The following is a 25,954-nucleotide window of genomic DNA, read 5'->3' as shown; positions in this document are numbered from 1 at the left end:
CACATGCTGCTAGATCCCCACTGCTCTTATTTTACAACCTTATTTTAATGCCTCTAAAGCATCCAAAACCTTCAAATTTGACCACACTGAAGAATATCTCTCAAAAGCACCATCTAATGGACCAGTTGTTGGGGGTGGGGGGGGGAGAAAGTCTTCTTGAATACAATTGTCAATGCTACATCCTACTTAAACAATTTACTGTTGTGTTTAAGGACTGCTCAAGATTAGGGAATCAGCTCATAACAAAGAGCTGACACATTTGATCCTGGGGAAGCTCTGGGAAGAGACAGGCTGGAAGGGAGGAGACACCCTCACAGCATACGTGAAAGATACGGAGAAACTTAGGTCTTTGACCTGATCAGCCCAACAGTTCAATATTTTTGATCAGGCAAGCAGCAGTAAAAGATACAAGAGGCCTCTCATTCAGATAAAAGTCCAAGTGCTTTATCACACAACTTAAAGTGCTTACTCAAATGGCATTTTAAATGGTTACTACAGGATAATCTCCCAGTAACTTGTTTCAGTTGTATTAGGATGATCTTCTCTACAGAGACAACGGCAGAATTGTATACACTGTGCAAACTTGTCAGACATACTGTGGTCAGGTGTTACCTGACTATGGAGTGGGTCTACCTAAATTCTGGCCTGAAGGTCCTTGAAGCCACAGAGGAGAGCAAAAACTTGTACACAGCAAATTTACAGGGCATGAACTGGAAGAAATCTTGCAAAAATGAGCACAATCTATCAAAGGGGGATTTTATTTATCCTAGCTGCAATGTTTCTCTAGACAGAGAAGATTAGGAGCAACAGATTCTCTCTTCCAAAGCAAAAACACAACAACTTTTAGTTAAGAAATAAAGCAGATGGTCCAAGCAGATTAAAGAGTAGGTATACCACAATGAAACAACACTGCTGCACACAAATCCCACAGTAATTACAGCTGCAGCAGTATTCCACTAATGATGCTATGCCTGTGAACTGGGACAAATTAACACTGAAAGACACACGCTGGTGTCTTGCAGCCCACAGGAGGGTGAATACAAGGGAGAGACAAACATTTAAGAGAACCACAACAGATTAAATGCTGCAAGGTGCTGGCAAGTAACATGCAGCCCCAACAAGAAAGGAATATGGGGAAGGATGTGTTCCTTTCTCATCTGTCCTGGATTTCTGTGAAAATTGATGCGCTCCCTAAGGAATGCACAATGGATCCTTCTCATCCCTCCTGTATTTGTTAATCCAATTTCTGTAACTTCTTCACCCATGGCCCATCAGATTGCCTCTCACTGGGATGTGACCTCAGCCAAGCTAAACCAGCATTTATGGGCCCATAGGCTAGCTTGGTCCAAGTGTGAACTTCCATCAAAGTCATATCAAACTATAATACCTGCATTGACCATTCACTTCCAAACATCACTGGAACTACCGGAGCAGTCATTCCAAGACTTTACGCCTTATGAACTAAGCCATTGCACAATTTTCCCCACTGAACAGTGGAAGGATTTCTCTATTCTTCTTGATACAGAGAAGGAGCTCAGTGGCGTTCAGCACACTGTCAGCAGTTGAGCAATCTGATTCATGTATTGCTGTGGACACACAACCAGGCAAAGCAAAAGTGCAGTCTGGGCTCTGCTTTATATCCTCAATGCCACCGTGCTACAACTGAAAGTATTGCTAAATTCAAGATGGAGAGCAGGGCGCAGGAATGTGAGCTGAATTTAGGACAAAACCAAGAAAAAGCCATTTGAGACAAAACTATGCTAAAGAGAAACACATTGGTTTCTATCGCCAGCTATGCTCTTCGATGCATTACAGGAGCTCATCTCTCTCTACCGTTCTCTGCCAAAAATTACTAGCCACTAGACTAAACTCGGTTTGGTCAAATTAAGTCAAAACAGCAAAGACCTGCTACTTAAACTGTAGGCAGAGGGGCAGCAGCACCAGCTGTACTGGGTGCTTTTTCAGCTGTCCCAGCTGCACCAAGAAAGGGTGGACATGAGTTGTGTTCTTGCGCTCGCAGACTCTACTGATCATCCTCCTAAGCTTGACCTTTTTGCCCTTTCCTCATCTCATCCCTTTCCTGGTTCTGCTTTTTCATTTGAATCAACCACCAGTTCCATCTCATTCCCATTCTAATCCCTTGCAAACAGTACCATTATCACTCTCCGTAAAAAGGTAGTAAGACTCTATGGGTGACAGCTCCCAGGGTCTTTTAAAATTTATTTTGCTGAAAAATAAAATTCAACCTATCTTCTGATATCTACTAGGGCGTTTTCTTCTTCCTTGAGAAGAATTTCCTTGTTTGTGTCAAGATCTAGGAATCTCAAACTCAAACCAGTCCCTGATTTAAGTAACACAACACAATCTACCTTGCATTTTATTTGAAGAGGTGTGGCAACCAGTATCACGAGTAAACAATTTTCAGGCTGTTCAAGCCTGTTGGTGCTGGCTCATTTTCTTCAACCTCTGGGGACAGATGTGCAATTTGTAATGTGGCTTACTGGATGTTATTGATGCTGACTATTTCTGGGCTTCAAGATTTGGCAGGCGGTAAGAATTCTCCTGGTCTGGACCAGTGGAGGGCAATTCAATATTATGTCGTAGTCTGGGTGATGTTAAGCTAATGAAGGTCCTATTCTTTTTTTTAAACTCCCCATGCAAATGTTAATTTTTAATAAACTTTGCCCAAGTAGGATTTAAAGCTTATCTCACAAGACATATTTAGTGCAGTGCCATGGTAAAGTAATTCTGGGAAAAAATATGTACAGCTGAAAATAGGATATTTCTGCATGCCTGCTTCAAGTTCTACCAAGAGTTTTCTGCACAGTGACTCGTCATCAGACTAGTCATTGCACAGGACTGGAATTAATTAACAGTCCAAACTCGTGCCTCCCAGGCATGCCACAGATGAACTTCATTGTCACCAAGACTTCTGCTCTTTGCATCAGTGATGCAGGAAGGCTGGAAGTGGTAAAGAGGGTGGGAAGAGCAGGCAGATTTTGTTTAAACTTTACAGAGCTGGAAAGGTTAATCTGACGCTAACAGGTGGCATATTGACTGAGCACGGGTCTTTAGTAGCATGAGTCTCTCAGATGAAGGAGAAGGGAGCTGAACTGGTGAAAAACGTAGATGCCGCGGAGGCTGTAGGCTAGCACGGGACAAACCCTGACAAACGACCAGGAAACAGGAATGCTGTGCTTGGCTATGGTCTGACTGAAGAGGGCTTAAAAAAAAGTTTCTGTTGCTGAGGGACAACACAGAGCTTGTTACATATCTGCACTTGAGACCATATAACTAATTGAAAATAATTAAGCACAACTACATGAATAGCAGAAGGAGAATTCTACGTATTGCTTTCAAAACCTGTTGATAAGTCTTACAATCTACAAGCCCTGCAGCCTTGCATTTTATTCCATCAGAAGTTAATTATGGAAGAAAAAGTTTCAAAAATGTATTAAGAGCTTTCACATATCTAGGGGTCATTTGTACTGGAGACAGAAAAATACATTAACGGGAGAGGTGGTTTAGCAGCTGAGCTTTCTCTGCAACATTCAGCGAGGCAAGTACAGAACTTACGACCTCTCATTTCCCTCATCAGAGCCATTCAGAAAATATTGTCTTACGTAACTGGACCTCTTCAGGGTTTTCATTTGCTGATTTAAAAAATAAATATTAGACTGAAAGAGCCCTGCATCACTTTTTACCACAATACTATTATTGTCAGCAAATATATTCAGCAAGTATATGGAGGTTTCAATGATGCAACAAAAAAAAGTCTGGAGAGATCTCTCAAGCTTCAGGATTCACCTTGTATCTCCACAGTTATTTTAACATGCATCATTGGGAAACGCTAATTCTTTGACTTTGGAAAGCCATCCTTTTCTGTGCATAGGTCATCAACAGATGTTAGCATATAGGCACCACGCTTTTCCCAAATCATTCATGCTGTTTATTGCTTTAGGTTTTGCCCCTTTGCTGACTGTCTTAAGGGGGACACAGAAATTAAAAAACCAAAAATCCAATTTCCATATTAGAAGTCCCTCCCATGCTGCCCTGTTTGTTCTACTTAAGTTCCAGAAATCAAACTAAGCTAAAATTTTAACCAAAATGAAAGCCAAGCGCAGACAGAAAATCTCTTTTCTTGGTATCTGCAACTCCTCCTTTCATCGTATCCTTAAAACCATCTTCTGTTCTCAATATCCACATACATCACCAAGAACCAGAAAATCTGAAGGAAAAGATGCAGAATGAAGGACTTGTGACCCACAAATCAGACTTATAGAGGCACATGAGAATTTTAGTTCTCAAAAAGGATTTATGTTCTCCTCCCAGTGGTAAAAGAACTATTGCATTACAACTAAATATCTCACAGATCCGTATATTTATAGGCTTCAGAAAGGGTCTATTACAAAAAGTAGCAATAGAATATGCATGCAATATCTGAAAAATGTTTTTCCTTTTTCAATTCTTCATGAATAAATCACATTGCCTATGGTAAGAGTGTTCAACCTTAACTACCAGTCACCACTGAAAATGCACATAATCTATTAAACAACTGCAGGTGTTTAGTTGAAGTTTTCTCAGTTAGGTTTCTGATTTTTCTCTCTTTTTTTGCATACTCTTGCTTTTTAATTCCAGTAAAATCTCTCAGATGTGTCACAGAAAAATGTCATTAGATTGATAAAAGATTTAACTTCATTTAAAAAAAAATAAGGCTACACTAGACATGACTGAAATCTGAGCCTTGGTATGAGCTTAGACCTCAGGAAGGTGGTCTGCTTTAATGCATATAAATAAAAAGAACTGTTTGGTTTTTATGTTACATTGTCGGATTTGAAAAGTTCCCCTCCTCTCCCATCTAGAGCAGATGGATGTGGTTGCTCTCCCTTTTGATGTTTCTCCACAGTATCCATCCTCTCTGACAATCCCCCGGGCTGTGGCAGGTGGAATATGCAAAAGATACAAGTAGTAAAATTTTAGGTAATTAACATAAGACACCTAAAGGGATCTGTCTCAGACGCTGCGTGTTCAGTGCTTTCTGGAAAACAGCATCTTTTAAGATATCTAAGATTGGTTACTACAAACACTTTGAAAGGTCTTGGTCAAAGGCCAAAATTTCCATTATACTTTTCTCCCCACGTTCTCCTTGAAGCCACCCAGGAAACTGCTTTCATTTTTTGAAAACATCCCCTGTCCCAACTAACTACAGCACAGAAGCTCCTAATCCCTGCCTGGAAAGCCTGGAGTCAGGTGCTTGTGCGACCTGACAAATTTAGGGGGGGTCCTTCACTCCTGGTGACTAGACCTACCCCAAGGGGCTACCATTGCTCCCGTCCTAACAGTAGCCCCAAACCGAGTTATTTCTTAACACAATCTACTGCATGATGTGACTCCAACACCTTCTTAAAACCGACCAGCTGTTTTGACTAAATAAAGAGACCATTGGTTAGCAGAAAAGGTCTGGACCTCTTTATACAAACACCAACACAGCAAAAAAATTTCCTTTGGGCATGTGGCAAGATAAAGTTGAAGAATACTACACGATATATAGAGTAAAAGCCTCCTTCATATGAAGTACAACACAGAAGAAAGGAAATAAAAGTGTAGGTGTATGCATGTGTACATATATATATACACAATGTACAAACACACACACACACACATATATATATCACCGCTAAGAAAAGCTTGAGAACAGTTCTCTGCTTTTGTTAAACGTTTTCATACTTCCCTAAAACCAATATTGTGCATGTAAAAATCAAAAGTCTGTGTAAGAGAGATGAGCTTTAGAAATTACCTTTTTTTTTTTTTTTTTTTTAAATAAGCATAGGTTCTCACTTCCATTTGCTAGAGCTTCTGAAGGGAGTTTTGGTCCTTCCCAGGGACAGGAAGCCCAGGCAGAGACAGCACAGCATATCTATTCCACTTGTTGCTTCTTTCTTTTTGATGATCACATACATGTTCCCCATCTCCAGCAGTTCCCGATCTCTCGCTGCCTTTGCTGCTGGCAGTTATACCACATTCCCCAACTGCACTCAGCAATAGGATTTACTCAGTGGAGATACTGAAACAATATTGGTTTCCTCCACAATACAAAAGCTAGTATAACATGCTGCTCTCTGAATTATTCAGACCTCTACAGGCCTGGGTAACAAGCCTTTAGCAACATCGAGACACCAGGGACAACATTTTCCCCGGCGTCGTTCAGATGACATTGGCAGAACTACATCAGGGAGAAATTCAGCCTTAGGTCTGCTACATGGTAGCATTTCATCTCGTTCAGCCCCACCAGGCTAGCTCAGGAAAGTATTTGGAATATCAAGTGCAAGAAAAAAAAACCTCAAACACCAAAATCCCAGAGCATCTAACATCCCCTCCACAGCATCTGTTTAGAAAACTGCATTAAGAATTCCTGAGCATGCAAAGAACCGCTTGCGACTTCGCAGTGTGGATGGACTCTTGCTTCCCCAAACTAGCTCTCATAAAGGTATTTCCCTCTCCCTCGTCTTTAATTCTTTCACAAAATGTCACATTGTTTTTCAAGGCCAAAGACCAGCCATCTGACATATTAGAGTAAGACCATCATGTTTCGGAAAACGCTAAGAAAAACACAGAAGACCTAAGTGAAGAAAAAGGCTAATGCCAAAGAGATGTACCACAAAGGTCACATGAAACAAAGGGATTCTGGCCTCAATGTTAGTCCATCATAAGAGCACATTTTGTTTTGCTAAGTCAGTCACTTTGTATTTCACTTGCACGTTGGAAAAATGCTGCAGGAAACAAATCTGTCTTTGACTGCCCTTGGTCCTCAGAAGCTTAATTACCTTCAGTACCCTCCAACCACCTGCACCGCCTTCAGCTACTGAAAGACCTCYTTACCTACACTCAATAATACAGCTGTTGATAGTGTTGTTTAAAAATGCAAACACTAAGGCTTCTCATTTTCCTAAAGCGTGAAACTCCCTCTTGAAACCTAACCTGGGATCAATTTTGCTTCATCTGTTATGGAGTAGTTTTAATAAAGTGTAAAAATGGAAGTTAGTGCAAAAAACTACCTGAAAAAATAATCCTCTGAAATAATGTGAAAATGAAATGGGCAAATAAAAATACAATTGGAGCAGAAAACTGCTACATCCCCTCTCACTTTCCTTACAAGCCAAGTACCGACTCTGCTTGATCATTACAAGAGAAGGCAAAAGTAGATACTAATTCCCACCAAAATCTATGCCCTCCTCATGTTTGCACTCCTAGTGAAACTGTTCATTAGCTCTGCCAAAAACAAGTTCTTATTTAGAACAAGGTAGATTAAAAAAAAAATACATAAAATCTCATTATTTATAAAATTGCTTATGTAAAGATACTACAGTGTGTAAAGTATTAAATTATGCAGTGCAAGATACAACTTTAATAGAGTGAATTATGTTTGGTCAGATCACACACTACTGAAAATATGCAAAAACTACAGCGCTACTGACTTTCAATTGTCAAGTTACACACACACACACACATATATATATATTCCTCATCTTATTATTTTCTACTGTTTCTATGTGTGATAACATGCCCAGTGCTGACACCTCTCCTATTCTCCCTGGCAGACCCTACATTAGCATGTAAATAGCTGGCAGATAGGAGGAAATGAAAGCAAGGAAGAGCTCTTTAATTAACTTTAATCCTCTGAAAATCCATACAGCAATCTGTTCTGACAGTTTTCTACACAGGATCTTCTTAGGAGGTCCCTAAGTGCTGCCTGCTGATCGTTGCCAGGCTAGCATGAGGAGAAAGAACGAACAAACCTATTCCGAGGACAATATTTAGACATTTTTCTGCCATTAAATGACGACTGGTGACTGCCATCTGGCATTATCAGAACCGTCATTAGGCTGACGCTGGATGGGAAACAAAGAGCCGCCATAAGCAAGATGACAGTGCTCGTCACACCAGCCAGCCACTCCATCCTCCGCTCCTGGGTGAGAGTGCCAGATCTCACTCACACACGCGTGTGTACACCCATCCGGCAGCCTCCTCGGAGCTCCCGGTGCTATACTGCTATGCCCAGAGCCCAATATTCCCGCAGCTTGCAGGAAACACCAAATCCTCAAGGCTGAAGAGCAAAGCAACTTCATTGTTAGCAAGCTTGATGAGACAGCTACACAGCACCCAGCCCTCGCACCTCGAATTGAGGAGAACGGCACGGACTAAAAAGGAGCAAGCTGAAATCATTCCTCCAATGCAAGTGACAAGCGTTACTCAAAACGCTTCATTGCAGGGAATTTCAAACAAGTTTTTGGTGGGTGAAAAATCTATGGGTAAATGGAAGGAGACGCAGTGCCGTCGTCTTCGGAAGCACAGCAGCACTGTCAAATAACTTACATACAGCAGGCTAGATCYGTCTCTGGAAGTAGGATGCTGCTGAGTGATGGGAGCTGGTACAAACCTCCCAGAAAGGCCTCCGGTTCCTGCCCTGTGCCCCGTGTGCTTACACAGAGAGTCGACCTGTAAAACTCCCCAAAACGGTGAACAGAAATCACATCCCTGCGGTATGGCAGGGAGCAGCTCAAGAGCACCTGCCACCCCAGAAGTGAGCTGCCGGTCTGTGGGTTTCTTCTGAGCTGTAGGAGGGAACAGCGGAATTGAGAGAGCTGAAGTCCAACAGGTAAATCAAGGAAAGTCCTGACTACGGCACAGAGGCATCCACATGAACAGCTTGGAGAACAGGGGGGCACAGGGAGACAGACAGACAGAGGTGTTAATAGAGTTGTTCTTTGCTAAGACTTCGCAGCCCATGCAAAATAAGACCTTGAAAAATTTACCTCATGAGATGATATAAAAGGCTGAAAAAGAGGGAGGAATAGAAGGGACACTTTTTAAAGTGAATTACCAGCTTTTATAATGCAGAAATATGACCACTAAGTCCAGGAGAGAGACCAAAAATCCACTGAGAAAGTCCAAGGCAGAAGGTTCCAACTGCTGCTCTTAGGTCCCCCCTGTTATTGCCAGCCTAGATTTCCACATCGTTAACAGATGTGTCTTAACAAACATAAATTAAAACAATGCAAAAGGTAAATAAAAATCCATATCTCACCAAGTCTTCTATTCTCAGAGGATTCGAAGAACAAAGACAGACAAGAATAAGGAAAAGATGACCTAGAAAATACAGCATGTCAGAACTCAGACGTACCATTAAGCAAAGAAATTTGTCATACAGCAACAGTSTGTCTCCAGACCTGCTTCAGCAAGTCCAACAACTCGTTCCCTCATTCCTGTCATTTCGTGTTCTCCTGCCAGTTGAACCCACACTAAGTATAAAGACCATGTCATCACGTTCTCCCTCTCCTTCCAATTTTTTTTAATGCTGTACTACCAAGAGCGAGCATTTCATTTCATTCATCATACCAGATTTCAGTGCTACAAGATACAGAAAATGTCCAGCATGGCAACATCAAAACTTGATGACTTATAATGCTCAGAAAAATGCATGCTTTTATGAATATGTAAGCATGAATTTCAAGAAAATGAACTTAAACATAACAGGTTCTGGCTAGAGTAAGAGGGAAATCTCTACAGACACATAAATTACTAAAGATGAAGCTGTTCCTTATAATATTTACCTTACACAAAACAGTCCCTATACATACTAACCACTAATTCACTTTAAACTATGCATTAGGATCATGCATCTTTGAGGCATCACATTCTAATCTGGTCTATGTATTCTMGTAGAGACAAACACCACAAAAGGTGCACTTAGCAGCTACAGAGACAAATAAAAGATGAAATTGGAATAAATTCATAAAAACAGTTTAACTATTTTTCCATGATTAGTTAAAAGATTGCACTCTGGTCATCTGCTAAGAATACATGGCACAGATAATGCCCAAATTATGACCTCTCAGTTTATCCGCCATCTGCCTGTTTCATTTTAAATAAGTATACCACTATCACTTGGACAGTTTATTTGAAAAACCAAGGAAAAACATCCACTAGAGCAATATCCCAGATAAGGTCTAGAGATCTGAAATCCAGATCTGATCATGAAGAACAACATAATCTAGTTCTACATCCTGCCTGCGGGCACACCTTGCAGCAGACTGACTTTCATCTCGCAGGATGGGCAGGAGGCAGAGCGACTGATCCAGTTACTTTTCTTTGGCTGCGAGTGCAGTGACTCGTTTGGCTGCGAGTGCAGTGACTCGTTTACTCATTGCAACAGTGTGAGATCTCGTGAGATGTTAGACAGTTGTACAGGGAGTAGAAAATGAACCTATGACCATGTCAGAAACTGGCAGTGGCAATGCAGGAGCTCACAAGAATATCTATCTAAAGTCTTTATTGAAATTAGAAAGAGAATAAGATGTTGATGTGCAYAGAAATTTGTTTTAACATTATCAGTTTCATAAAAAGGATCATCAAGGCAGACATCAAAACACAAAGTCTTGATGCTTGTGTAAAACAAAGAAAGATCATGTAAATGTAAAATATAATGGAGAATTTCAGTAAAAGCCACAGCAACAGTAATATTTATATTTTAATTTGAAGGCAGACAAATTTTCCCCAAAACATACAACATTGAAGTGAACTGAAATGGACAGCTGTACATAGAGAGCAGTCTTCAAGTCTATGAGAAATCAGAAGCACATGAATGCCTCCTGTGGCTGCTAAACCTAAAAGTGACCCAGAAAGACACAGAATCTGCAGACAAGTTACGCAGRTCCTCTGCTGCATTTTAACCAGAGAACTGCGACAGAGGCAACTAAATTCTTAAAAGAAATTAATCTGCAGTAAAATTATAGAAATATATAGAGAGATATAATACTCTCAAAGCTAGAGTCACCCAAGACCAAAATAACAAAAGTGTTAACAGACAAAAGAAATGTATCATTAAGAACAGCTATTATATAGGAAATTTTAGACAGCAGACATCCTCCCATCTGTTTTGAAAAAGGAGATAAGGCTGTTCAGGGAAATTAGAGTCATTGGTAAGTAAGCTTTACCTGAGCATTAAGAAAATTAGTTGAGAAGGTTCAGAATTACAAAGCATCTTTTTTAAGTGAGTATAATGGATAAAATAGAGATAGATAAGCATAAGCTTTTGTTAAAGTAATTTAAGCCTAACTAGTTACAATTCTTTGAGACAACTCACAAGAGAGCGTGAACTAGTGAATACAGGGTTTTGAAAGTCTAAATAAATGACCAAGCATCCCTCAGATTTATTCATTACATGAGAGTTAAATACCTATCAGGGTAAAAGCTGGCTAATGTGGGAACACGCAATTCTTTCTTACAATGGAAAGCAATTAGTGGCAGGCTGCACTAGGGATTAGAACCAGGAGTTTCATTCAGTATACTTATTAGTCGAAAAAACGGGGGTGAATAGCAAGATGTGTGCTGACAACATAAAATGTTAATGTTAGCAGAGTCTAGAGACAAGAGCGAGGCATTTCGGAGCACCTAAAAAAAATTAATAATGGGGGAACAGCAAAGGTAGATAAGCAGGCTGAACACATGCAAACACAAGTTAATGCAAAGTGGAGGAAAAATATATTAGATTTCACGCAGTGTGCACACAAGCAGCTTTTAAACTACCCATAACCTCCTAGGTATGTGATTTGGATACCCTTTGGGGATATGACATCCCTATGGAGATAGCTAGTCAATCAGGAACTGCAGACAGAGGCACAAAGGGATTCCAGCCTGTGTGTATAAAACCGACCACCACCTCCATAAAAGTACACTTCAGCAACATTATTCCTTGAGAAAATAAGATCCTTGTACTAATGATACTAGATGCTTCCAGGGTATGACAAGACTCAGCAGATGTAGCAAATCAATGATACGCTGATGTTAATATGGTGGCACAGGCGGTGTCAGGGATATACTTTCACACGTGGTGCAGCAAAGGAGTTGATACTGGAAGGAAGGTTATTTTCACATGTTAAAGCCACAGAAAACTGGAGCCTGTGTTGTGGGACTCCATAAAAAACAAAGGGAGCAAGTGTTCTCAGTAAGAGATGTAAATTAGGACTTAACAGCTCTTCCACAGAATTTCTGTATGACTTGGGCTCTTTTCATTTGAGTTCCTCAGTCTCCCATCCTCTCTTATAGTTGAGATAACAGTACTTTCTATCTCAGACAAAAGAAAGAAAAATGCATCTCTAACCACTGAGAAATGCTAAAATATTACGAGTGACAGTGACCTTCAGATTCCAAAAATAGATGGCATTTAACCTCAATTAGTTATTAGCAGTTCTCATAACTCTACCAAACACTGGTATTTAGATATTTATAACAAATTTAACTCCAGACCAAGTTCAAAGACAAAAAACAGAAAGGACAGATAACACTTAACAAGAGGATTTCCCCCCTCCCCCCAAGTTTCTCATCACTACTTCTTGAAGAAAAAGTTGCAAGGAAAAAGAACTTGTTGGTCTGGGTGAATACATCTAGCAATTCCAAAAGCTTTCCCTGAGGAGAGCAGAAGTCTTGCTTGTTACATCTTAACATCGTAGCAAAATGAAAAGATACCATTTCTCTTAAGTTGTATTTGTATGAAAAATGTGAACTCGCTAATTTACATTTAATTTGATTAGCTTTTCTTTTACCACATTTACAAGCTAATTACAAATCAAATCTTGCGATGCAGATCTTTGGATATTTATTTATTCACACAGAGGCACAACCATGACCCTTGGGAACCACCATACCAGAGTAGCTTGCAGATTCTGTGCAGTATTATAAAATCACTCAACTAAGGAATGTTCAACATACAGTCAGCTCTCCTTAAAGTAATGACAAAGTATGACCCCATACCTACCTGGCTGACGTCAACAATAAGTCATTAGTCCTCTGTTATTGTTAATTCAACTGGAAATACTTCAATGTTTCAGGTGCAGTTAGGAGATCCAGTTCCTCCAGCAGCGCATTTTGAGATTACCTCTGACACCGCTGGCTGATAAGGGGGGACAAGTCCGCAGTCTGGCTCCACCACCTCCTTTAAGGAAAACTAACCAGCTGAAAAAGCCCAATTACCTCTGCAGAGAATGAAGTGGTGAGGACAAACACTGACAAAGAAAACCCAAAACACATCCTATATGAAATTTAAAAAGACTTCCTCAGAAGGTCAGGATTTGTTTGGCAGAAGAGAGATTCAGAGAAGTCAACTTTATCTGGTTCCTTAGAGGAACCAAACTCTTCTTAACGTTAGGAAGCTAACTTCAAAAGAGACAGACTCAGTCGCAGAGGATGTGCCAACAGCTACAGGAGAAGGACCTTGAGAACCTCAGCACGCRCTAAGCCGTGGCCAGGGCCGGGAGGAAAGCGAGGCAGGGAAAGCATACACATTTTATTCCTTGTGTCTGAATTTCTRGCTTGCTCGCGTTACCTAAGGGAGGGCAATCAGATTTAGAACGTACATTTCAAGTACTTCAGGTTACATATGCCTCTAGAGAGTTAAACTATAAGCCTGGCTATTATTTACAACTGTTCAGCATCCCTTTCAGGGTACTTTCAATAGCTTCAGCAGTTTTCTCTTTAATTCTCTTTTATGCAAGCAAAAAGCTCATGCTGGAATGCAAAGGGCTACAAACATAGCCTCAGGTTAACAGCACATATGATAAATTCATGTGTATAGATACCACATAAGAAACAGGTCAGCTAGCATAAAATGGGGGGGGGGGAGCTAAATAATGCTTTCTTTTTTTTTTTATGATTTATTTGGTAGAAAAGATTTCATTTAAATCCTCTAAAGTGTGATGAACATTCTCCGTTGCGAACAATTCACTGATATATCTGWGAACTGTACCTGGGTGACAGTTATACTACAGGGAGAGAGCAGAGAGACGAGCAAAATCAGACATTCACTGTCTCTTGTCATAGCTCACGCATTCAAAGAGGAGACGGCCATTAAATTAAGCAGTACATTTCTGCTGAGGAGTAGAGAGAATTATTTAGAGGAGTAGGAAAGCAGGCAGTTCACTCGCAGGAGACAATCGGGAGAGCTTCTGGGCAAAGCTGCACGTATGGGACACCGAGGCAAAGCAAACGAAGTCGCAGATGCTGTGGTGGGATTTGCCACTGCTCCCCGAGTGTGGGTTTGAAAGAGGGCAAGTAATGGCTCAGAGAAAATTAAAAGCTTAGTGGCACAAAACCGCGAGTGAAAGGAAAAAAAAAAAAAAAGATGACTTGTTTATTATTTGCTTCTAGCAAAATACCAAGAGTTAAGATTTACTTTACTTTAAGATAAAGGACTGGAGAATGGCCTTGGCTTAAAGGATTTCAGAATGAACTGGAGATAGGAAGGAAAGTGCTTGCAGAGAGATCCTCCAAGCAACGTGCTCCAGCAAATGGTACCATGCAGCCTTTTGCAAGGGGCTTTGATCAGCCCTGGCCGAGCGCTCTCAGGGTTTATGTTCAGAATGGGTTTAAGGGAGGAGGAGGATGGGTCAAGGTTACAGTGGGTTAAAACAGGGAGCGGGAGAGATGTCCCCAGAGTAAGTATTGCCACTCGTTCACATTCACTTTATGCAAAAGGTCAAAAATTCGCTCTCACACAGAGGTTTTCATTTTTAAAATACAACCTAGAGAGGTTCATGAGCACTTTTTTCCCATCGCCAACTTCCTACAAATGTTATCTTAATAAACATCTTCACATTGGAGGGGGATAAAAGGCATTTTGTTTTGATTTCATTATACTTCCTGAAATTGCTTTTTTCTTTCCGTATTTTTTTCTTGTCGTTCAGTTGTGGTGGCCCTCACAGAGGGATAATGCAATAATACTTCTGACAAGGTCAGCTTTCCAATAACTTTGCAAATGGCATTTCCCAATAACAAAACCAACACAGCTTTGCTTTTTTGTAATTAATAGAAATGTCAACCCAGAAAGCTGGTCTCCAAAGGCAATATGTTATCAGCTGAAAATTAATTTTTTAAAGCCAAAAAGTGTTACCCTATCTGTAAAACTGAAAATGCAATTTACATAGTAGAACAACTGTTATATACGTGAAACAGAAAACTTCTGTGGTTTATATCAGGTTAGTGCCTCCAAAACTAGGAAAAGCATACATCTCACAGAGGGTGGGGTTTAATTAGGACACATTCAGATACAGGATCAGTTTTGAGAACTGCATATTTTTGGATTGCTAATTCATTCTGCACGTGCTCTGCAAAGGCACACAGCATAGAGCACATACTGAAAGGAATGTTACTTCATATCCATGTTTATCTTTAATTTAAACATGTGTTTAATACACAGTATTAGTTTTTCCCAGCAGCTCTCCCATCCGTGAAAGCAGCAACACCCAGCAGCTGGATTAGGCCCTGGGCCTCCCTGTAGGCTGTATGTCTCCAATGTGAGGCACAGAAGAAGGGGCAGGGGAGCAGGGACTGCTCCAACTACTTTGCAGAGTGGAAGGGAGCCCCCGCTGCTCAGGAGGATGGAGGGAGTATGAGGATCTCCTCTCTAGAAGAGGAATGAGTTTTTGGCCTCATCCCATGGAGGTTGAGCCCATGGGGCTTCAGGCACATTGCCGCACTGGACCCCACCTACCTCCATCCAAGTCCATATATGCAGCCAGGTAGGTCAAAGCTCATTAAATAATGTTGTTGTCGTCTCTATCTGAAATACTACCTAAATAAATGTGCTCATGAAGCTGGAAACAGTTCATTTCTCTTCAGTGCAACAAATCATGGGTCAAAGACCATTTCCACAATGCTCTGAAAAATTCATTTGACTTCCAATATATTCATCAATTTAAGCAACGCTTGACCTGAGATGTTGTGAACATGCGTTGAACAAAACAGTTAGTACTGAACGATACTGTGCCAGGAGCAATCCAAAATTCCTTAATTCACCAGAAAGTCCTTTGGTTTCACAGAGATTTTGGGTCTTCATTCAAAAGGATGCTCCGACTGACTGGTGTCTGAGGAGTGCAGCTGTTCTTACCAGAGGCTCACATCCCATGTTGAAACAAGCTACTGTGCAATTACTTAATTATCTCCCTCTCCCATCCTTTAAAAAAATCCACAGTGATTCAACTTGAAGCAAACCCAGTTAATCCAGTTTTATGGCTGAGAATTAAAATACAGAGAAGTCAGAGATTCAAAGCTGCAGTTCTTGTGGCAATGCCACCAGTCTAAGAGGCAGAGATATTAATGCCTTAGAACCATAAGTATTTTAGGAACACAGAAATGCAAAAATTCCTGTTTTGTGCAGCTTATCCTAGCTAATATTTTAGTGCCTGCTGGTCATAAATCATAGGTCCCTACCCTTAGATGCTGCCCAAGCCCATGTCTAGCTACCTTCCTGAGCCACGCCTTGCTGACAGCCTTTCCCTTGCTCGCTAGACGTAAGTAAGGTTTGTTCTGCCCTACTTCCCTTAACAATAACTCCTTCACTCCACCTATCCATCTTCCTGCTTTCTTCTCCTCCACATCTGTTCAACCATCCTTCATAATCCAGGACTGAGGAGCTAAGGTATAAACGTTACAGCACATGCACCAAGGGAACTATAATTTTGAATTACCTGACTTGGGTGAGTTTAAATTCTCAGCCATAACATTGGATTAACCTAATTTCCTTTTATTGAATACGTTACCTTTAGAAGTCACACAGTCCTTTCTCCCACAGAAATATGAGAACTGAAAGTCAAATACATTCTTTTATGGGTATATTTCTAATTTTCATAATCTAACCTCTTAGCACTGAACATTAATATTTAGTGCTGGAAGGAGAAAGCAGAATCCATTCACTATCCTGGAAAAAAAAAAAAAAGTATTTCTATAGCCATACAAAAATATCTCATAAAATAACACACAACTTTCAATTTTACTGCATATTCTGAACTGTGATAAAATTAAAAAAAATTTATACACCTTGCCTAAATAGAAATTACGTCAGATATAACATCAATAAAAGTACAAAGGCTGTCCTTCTGCCTCCACTGCAAAAGCATCTGATACAAAGATAGCAATGAATTCTAGACTTTTATAATTACAAGGCTGAGTAGAAACATAAAAAGGCAAGAGAAAGAATGGCAGGGAACTGACTCCAAAGCAATTGCTAAAATAATTTTTTTATGAGTTCTTTCGTTCATGCTCCCAAAAGTGAAAGGAAAGCGAGACCTCTGTGTCACTTCATCTGCCGCTCCCAGGCTGTCTGCGGGAAGGTATGTTCACTCCTGCCAGGTCAAAAGCCCTTAGGTGACTGCGCTCTGCTCTAACAAACCATGCCATCTCCATGTCTCTCTACGGCACAAGCCCTATAGGTACCTATATAGGTACAGAAAGAGGTAGACTATCCAAAGACAGTGAAAGGGAAAATTAATCCACTAGCTCTGAAGAATTAGGGGAACAGCAGATCAAGAACAAATGCTATCATTAGAGGGGATCCAACAGAAAACAACAAGGCGAGGGGCAGACCGCGTTTCCAACACCTGTAGTGCTCACAGTCGGTGAACAAGCTCATCGTCATTGTGGGGCTGGAGATTCCTTCAACACAGACCTCAATGCGGACAGAAAACTCAGAAACTAAGGGGATCTCTTAGGCTTCAGAAAGGCATTTTGGAGCAGAATAAGAATTTGAGAACTCAACAATCCTGCTACTTTCTGCACTGAGTGAAAAGGTGAATGGTAAACATATGACAGAAATCAAGCAAAGTCAGGAGCTTACGTTAAAAAAGAAAACCAAGCAAGAGAAAAGTATGCACTTGTCTGGGAGCCCACATCACAAAACAGGAATTTCTCCTGTCTTTCAGAAATCTGCAAACCTAACTTGACGCATGGCAATATTTTCCGTTTGGGTTTCAAGATGCCTCCTTCTTCCAAATGGTTTTTGTATACTGCTTCAAAACTGCTACAGATAACCTCTTCTCCAAACGCACCAATTTCAGCTCTTCTTATTTACTTTCTATACAGAATTTCTGCAATTGTATTACCAAATGATATTAGCAGATCTCATGGAACAGCCTATTTCACTTTGTGTTCACTCCATTCTGGAAGACAATTTCCATTTGCTTAATATAGTCGTGATATTTTACTGAGGTAATTATACTCTTAGCTATCAGTAACAATTAAGCCCCTAGACGGCAGTTGCTTAATAAAGGTTTCAAAATAAATAACACATTCCAAACACAGTATATTTAAATGTCAAGCATCCAAGTAAGATCTTGCAATGAATATAATGAAGCATCAAGTACAAATCAGCACAAAGTTAGTCACTGAGTAAAACTCTACTAAAATTGCAATTAGGGTATTGTGGAATTCTGATCAGCAAATTACAGAAGGGACAGCACAGACACTGCAGATGACACTATTTCATGAAACGTTGCCTAGTTTGTGAGATAAACAGGGTGAAGTAACCAACCCCACTTTGTTTCCACAGCTGCAGACCAGAGTGATTTGCGTAACTCAATCAAGACAATGGGTCAAGCTGATAAAACAGATCTGTTGATTTGCATTTTCGGTAGCAACTTTTTGAAGACTAGATTCCTCTAGAGCCAGATCATTCAATTACAAGTAAATAAAATGCAGAATCAGCCAAATTAGAGGGCAGAGATTTTTCTCCAAAAGGCAGAAGAATTGCTCTCAAACTCTGAGATCTAGAGAGCGATTTGGAAGCAGGTGAATAGATCCTAGAAAGCTGTTACACATGGAAGAGGCCATGACAGTTTAAAGGGCCATACAATGCAGGCAGCAAGATAATTAAGAAAGGTGAAGTAGACCAGGGCCAGACATTTAATAACAAAACAAAACAAAAAACAGAAAGAAAGACAGATGTTAGAGTGAATACTTGAAGAGTCTCTTGTAGAAAATCCACTGCCAGTAGAGAGCAGCAGAGCACATCACCTCCAACCCTGATGCATTTGGGAGCCAGCTGCCAGAGCTCCAAAAGCTGGTTAAGGGAATTAAGAGCAAAACATGACCTAATAAGTACCTGGAAGGCAGAAATGTGGATTCTATTCTCAGCAGCTTCCTTGCTCTACTAGTAACTCTTGGCTTAGTAGCTTTTTGCCACCTTTGCTGGCAAATCCTCTTGCAGGGGCTGGAATCCTTACTACAGCCCAATGGGACAGAAGCTAAGGTCTCCAGGCTTGACATCGCTCCTTCAAGCACAGAAGAGGTCCATGGCTTGTACAAGTCGCTTGCCCAAGTCCCTAAGGTGCTCCCTGCCTGGGAACATCTGGATAAAGACCAGGGAAAGTTATCAAAACAAAGAGCAGGATTTTCTGTTCAATGAATTTTCTACTCTGCATAAACGATCACAACCACAGTCTGCCTCTTTTCAGAGACAGCATTTGTACAGTCTTCAAGGCCCCATGGCCAGATAGCAATTAAACCAGACAGAGGTGGGACTAAAATAATCCTAAACTACAGACTATCTCAGCAAGGATAATAGACAACTCTGATTCTGTTAAAAGACGTCTTCCAAGAACTCTTTCCTTGAACCACCTCTATCTCACCTCACACAGACACCAGGCTATCTGAGATCAACATGCACTGAACAGACTAAGGCAGAAAAACTAACACAAAACTTGAAATTTCCTCAGCCTCAACGGAAAAGGTCTCCAGCAGCAGAATCTTCAAAACCCCTGGATCCCATTTGCTCTCCACAAAATTCAGTATGCTTTATCCAGTGCCCCAGACCTTCTTAGGTAAACTATGAATGCAAAGCCAAATACTCACTATACACTAGCCTGAACTCACGATCAATATAACACCCAGCTAGCAGCGGGAGGAGATTTTTCACAAAAACATCTACTTCATTGCTGACCTGTTAGTCCTAATCCTCAAAAAAAGGAAAGAAAAAGAAAAAAGAAAAACCCTACAAAACACCTTCAGAAGAGGAGTATGGGAATTAAAATTCATGATGCTACCAGATACTAAAAATTATGATTCAGCAGAGACACAAGCTTTACTGTGTATTTGAATTTTCCTCACGTGCTACCCCCATTCACAACCCCTGGTACTCCACAGGCAGTAATTACCTCTTTCACTCTGTCCCCCAGCAGTTAATGATCTTATCTCTTCCCTTGCTATCATCCTCCTCTGCCCATAACTACCAACCAGCTTTTCTCTCAAATTATTGAACTGATTAACATAATCAGGTTAAAATTAAAGGGAACCGTTCTCAATCGAGAAGGCTCCTGAGGCTCTTTCAGGCACAAAGAAGGGCTTCTCTGTCTGAAAGTGCCTCTCTTTCTTTAAAGTATACAAGATGATCTAATAGGTATTACCTCACCCTCCAAAATTTGCCTTGCTGAATCACAGAAGAGGGAGCAGTGGAATTGTTTTAAAATGTATTTATATGTTGGCATAAAAAGGAACACAGATTCCACAGGTTTGTAAAAACCTATAAAGGGGAGCCGCGGGCAGCAGAGGGAAGGGAATGGCAAGGGTCGGGCTGACAGCAGATAAAAATCACGCGTAAAGCGGCAGCACAGCTGGTGATGCATAAGAAACGACACTGCTTAAATGATACACAAGGAGTCACGAAGTGAATTGAAGGGAGGAAGCATCATTTCTTAATAGGCAGGAAAGAGCATTTGATACTAGCCAGAAGACAGAGGAGCAGCTCAGTCCTGCCCCAAAGCCAGTCTGTCCTACCTGGATGCTGAACACAAAGTGGAAGACCTGAAAGAAGGTCTGTAGCAAGGCATCTGTTGCCAGACTGGCCATTTTTATTTCCATTGAATGCCCTGTTGAGTGCAATATTTAAGGATAAATTTGTACATATCTCAGAAAAAGGGTTAATTCACCTCCTTCACCTGACCTCCCAGAATATTAAGATCTTTCCCTGTACTTTAAAATCTACCTCCTTGGAACATTTCAGTCTTGTACAGAAAAACATAATGCAGGGCCCAACATGACAGAAAAAGCAACAGCAATATTTTAAATCTTTACTGATTACAAAACAAAGCAGATGGCAAATCAAGTCATGAACTCTGCATCTGCCATGCTTAATGAACAGTTTAATTACCTAGCGCCATTTCGGATGCATCTCTGCCATTGCAGGCTCTGGAAGTCGCTTACATAGTTCACACTGATTCTTATGAGGCTATCTCCAGGAACATGTGGTATGAACAGTCAGCTGGAGTTGGTTAATCAGTACTTATTTAATCCCTAACTTTTATGGTGATGGCCTGAATTATGTCTCAATAGAAACAGATTTACTATCAGATCACATGATCTGGTTGAATACTCCAGAAGGAAAATGGATTTTTACAGCCTTTTCTCTTGGTAGCGAAGTACCCAAAGGCAGACAAATGGACAGATAGGAGATAAACAAAGCAAAACAACAAAATTCAGTACAATCAGATTAATTCGTTTGTTGTGCTATGCCTTCTATGAGAGCAAGCGATGCAATTAGGACAGTCTACATTCACAAAGTCTACAATTTGAGAAGCAAATTGCAATCATTTAGAATAAGTTACAAGAAGTAACTGAAACTGTGCTTCACATTCAGAGTTCTTGTATATGCAAAAACACAAGAGCCCCCTGAAGGATCACACAGCAGCTGCGAACAAGCAGGGCGCTTGTGCTCCGGGCAAACCCGCAGCACATGCTATGGGTTGCTGTTACTCACTCTGCAACTTCATGCAGTTATGACCACCCAGCTTTGCGCACAGAAGAAATAACAGCCCTAAGGAATCACTGAACTGCACGAATGCAGATGAAGGGGTTGATAGGCTCCAAGCAAACAACAGAGCTAAGGGATGTTTCACGAATGGGTAAAATACTGAGAAGAGAGGAGAGGGTGATCATGGTAGGAAGATCCGTGCAAACCAGGTTTTGATCCACCACAGCAGAAGGGTTTGGGAACCGCAAAGTGTGCCTTTACTGCTTTTCTCCAGCCTCGGTTCTACTGCAGACTGTCCATTTGTGCCCCCTGCAAAGCTGCCCTCCAGAAACAAATAGACCAGAGCTTTGTTTTCATTAAATACTGACTCAATCTGCTGCTTGCATTCAGAAAAGGTTTTTCAGAAAGGGCTTTTCATTTTGCAACACCTACATGTCATAAGAAATCACAAAAAAGATTCCAATTTTAGTCACTCAGTAGTAGAAGTGACTTTTCTTTTAATAAGCCTGTTTCATAAACAAAGACCATGAGTTCTGTGCAAAGCTCTCAGAAAAGAGAAATACGAGCTTAAGGACAACACAAAAATCAAATACAAAACTGTGTAAGTAAACATAGCATTCAAAGCCAATATAGCAGTAAATCAAACAGAAAAAAGGACATGGAAGATGGAGACTAGGTCACTCCCCAGAATTTCAGATATCTCCCACTAGTGTTGTATTGGAAGTACCTTGGGTAATAGAGCAAAGATGAAAGATTCTGAGCAAAGCCAAAGCAAAAAGACCCCACAACAGGCAGCAGAACCCAGAGTGGAATTCTGACACACAAAAGTAAAGGAACACATCCCTTCAAACATTAATTTCTTTTTCATCACCATCAGTGAATGGAGTGACACTCCAGGAGAGAGCCATCAATGTCTGAAAACCTCCAGGGTGTCCACATCTAGTCTTCATATTTCATTGAAAGCATGCATATCAAAAAATGAGAAGTACTGCTCTGATTTACAAGGACATACAGCAGAAAGTGATTAACTAACAGGTTCTAAAGAGCAGTTTGTCAACAGCAATAGCCACCAGGATACAGCTCCCATCCCAGTCCATTGTCAGAGGTGGAATTAATTGGGGTGGACCACTGCACTAGCAGCGACCACAGCATGTCAAAGACTGAAGAATGCTTGTTCTTTAAGCCTGCCAGGGAAGACATTTACAGTGATTCATAGAAGTATCTTAGACTGACAACTCTGCTAATTCCAATTATTAAGGTAACTGGAAAGGCCCAAGTAAGGTCAAGAAAGCTCAAAAGAAGCAAATGAGGCGAGGAACCAAGCAATGGAGGGAGAAGAGCACTGAAATGGAAATACAAGAACAACCAAGTAAGACTGAGAGGCTGTGACATATAGAGAATGAACAAGACTAAACAAGTGAGATAGGCAATCTGTGAAAGCCAAAAAATATTGCTTGAAGCTTGAGAAAGAATTCAAGAGCCACAAAGGACAGCTGAGAAGAAATCAGATCAGCAAAGCAGGTACCTCTTGGGCATTCCTGGAGAGCAAGAAGGCGTATTTTTATTACTTAAATGCTGTTATCAAATGAAGAACAGCTCATCCTTTCCAACCCCTTTTTTTTAAGGCACATTCAAGATTTGAGACTTCCAGGTTACAATTTGATCCCAAAGAAAGGATAGTTGTCACTGCATTAAACTTTCACTGTTAAACTTGTCTGATGTCTTTCAGTCCTTATTTGCTTAGCATAAGGGAACAGATTCATTGCCCTACAAGAGGGTCAAATATGGACAAATACAACAATCGCTATCAGAAGCAATAGGGATTCAATCATATAGAAGTCTCCCCCAAATTAGATTTTCACAGTGCTATTTAACAAGACACAAAGATTCAATAGAGAGAGCTCATCTTTTCCATTCTCAGATTACATAGACGGAAGCACAGTCTACTACTGATGCCACTAATTAGATGATTAAATACCATTCTAGGTGATATGCTTTCAATGTAAAATAATTATTTTTAACAGGCAATATATTTGCTCAATCTCATTTTAAATCATAATATCATACTTTTTTAATTAATTGAAATTCCTTCTTCTGATTTCGCATGAGAAGAGCAACCAGTGGGAGAAACAGTGCCAAGGATAGAATACCCAAGTACCATAATACATGAACTTCTTCACAAAGGACCCCTAGCACTCCTTAGATAAAATATAATTTTTCAGAGAACAGCTAAGTCTTTATTCCGTTAAAACAGGTCAGATGAGAAATTATACAGCACACTGAAAACTTACAATGTTAAAACACAAGTTTATTTGCTTTGGTCTCATGAAGGATATTTCAAAGTTTTCCTCTATTCCTCTACTGGGGGGTGGATGAACAGGATAGTAAACAAATCAAGGTTTTTATCTTTTATATAAATTAGAGCACAATCCACCACATGACAGAGTACTGYAGTCTTTTTGTCTAGTAGTTAAGGAAAAGTAATGACATTTTGTGTTCTATGACAAACATGGTTCTGCTGAGGACTGGAAATAAGTTAACAAAGGGAATATTTTAGAAGCCTTCTGAGAAGCTTCCTTCAGGGCCAAACTGCCTAGAACAACATTAGATAGCTGAGACGGTTATGCAAGGCATGATTTTTAATCAGGTGCTGTGCCGCGTCCAACCATGACAGTACCAAACTAGGACAGTATGGAGGGCTAGCTGCTTGCTTGGGGTAAGACTGAGGAGAATATTTTCATTTTCTGCTTCCAAGGAGAGGGTTTGGGCCACCCGTTCAGAAGGCAGTGCCTGCCTCAGTGCATTGAGAAAAGTGACGGCACTTTTCTCCTTCTCACTTACATAACCCTTCCTGGCACCAAAATCTGCAGCCAGAAGATCTGAAATAATACCCTCTTGACAACAGCTATTTCATGCTTCAAGAAGACCTGCTTAGCACACCATACATCAGAGTCGTTGGCTCAATACTGACACAGAATTACGCAGAACCGGGTGCAAACAAAATGCTTTAGACAGCGCTGAAAATTAAAGCCTAAAACACTAGCAAGAAAACAGCTCCTTTTCCTCTTGCTCAGATATTCCCATCATGTCAGCAAGAGTTACTCTGGCCAGGTACTTGAGCCAAACAAGTCATTTGTCTAGGAAAGCCATATCAGCTTCTTCCTCCCTGTCTACTGTGATGTGCCCAGCTTCCCTGTGCTGAGCTACAACATACAATCCCTGGTCTTCCCCTTCCTGCCTCTCTCACCCTAACCTCTCACTTATTCGACTCTGAGCACACGTACATACACAAACTTACTTACGTGAGCAGCTCTTGTGTCAGGGAGATGGCTCAGATGAGTGAAGTTTTGCGAGGAGTACTTTTGGAAGGTGAAGTACGTATTATTCTGACTAGAGAGAATTACTGTTCCCTTTGGGAAAAGGATGCTCTCAGAATTGAATATAAACTTTTCAATGCTCTACAGACTTTTTTTTTTGAATTATTGTATAGAATTTCATCATGGAAACATATCTGATATAGGATAATGCAGAATTCTTTGAAATGTCCTATAGAGAGAATCCTCAAATGTATTTTCAATTTACTGGTCTAGTGCCTACCATTACATTCTAACAGACTTTCAGTGTGAGAGGAGGGCGATTCTCTTACTCTCTGTAAATTGTTTTTCCACAGGAAGAGTTGACAAGGTGCAGCCGTTTCCTTCTCTTCAGGAAAGGAGATGAGGCAGTCAGAGCCATTATAAATTCCCCTCAGTGGCTCAAAACACTCTGGTGAATGGATTCAATTCTCTGCCCTCGCACAAATGTCAAGCATGAGACTAAGTCTCATATCACCAACACAGGAGGAGCCGAAATAGGGCGCATGCTAGCAAAGCCTTATGATGTCCTAGGACATTTTTTCTAAAGCAGCTCTGAAGACAAGTGTCATGTCACTGTTGCGGCAGTGCTATGCAAAGACCACAGAACAACTTTGCAGCGTCTGCTGCCGAAGTGAACAAAGAACAACTAATAAGGGCTGTGACAAAAGGAGAGAGACACATGCTTTCCCCAATGCTATCGAGGAACTCACCTTGGTGAGCAGCAGCACGCGCTTCTGCAGTCGCCTGACCAGGGCTTCATGTTGCTCACGCTTCTTCTTCTCATCCAGCAGCTGGCTCTGAACCCGTATTATTTCCTCCTGTAGCTGCTGCCGGGCCTTCTCCAGTATTCTGGCACTAAGAAAGACAAGAGAGGCCTGTGAAATTGCAACCACTGCCTCTTAGACAAACCAGAAACACTTGAGAGGAGAAGCAGCAGCACAACCAACGCCAGAACAGTGGGTTCAGGCCATTTCATCTATATGGCTGCGCCACTGGTACCCGAGTAACTGCAGTCTCATTATCGGCT

General features: G+C 40.8%; 1 protein-coding gene across 1 annotated transcript in view; it reads right to left on the bottom strand.

The window, feature by feature from the left end:
* The window catches only part of MAD1L1 (mitotic arrest deficient 1 like 1), a 375,918-nt gene that overhangs the window by 235,454 nt on the left and 114,510 nt on the right, over nt 1–25,954 (bottom strand). The window contains exon 12 of the mRNA XM_026083221.1: nt 25,638–25,782. Coding sequence (XP_025939006.1) covers nt 25,638–25,782 — 145 coding nt within the window. The remainder of the gene's footprint in view (nt 1–25,637; nt 25,783–25,954) is intronic.

This window comes from Apteryx rowi, unplaced genomic scaffold, assembly GCF_003343035.1.
Source record: "Apteryx rowi isolate R43461 unplaced genomic scaffold, aptRow1 scaffold_6, whole genome shotgun sequence".
NCBI lineage: Eukaryota > Metazoa > Chordata > Aves > Apterygiformes > Apterygidae > Apteryx > Apteryx rowi.
The sequence above is the reverse complement of the archived record's forward strand: the minus strand, read 5'-3'. Positions and strand labels throughout refer to the sequence as shown.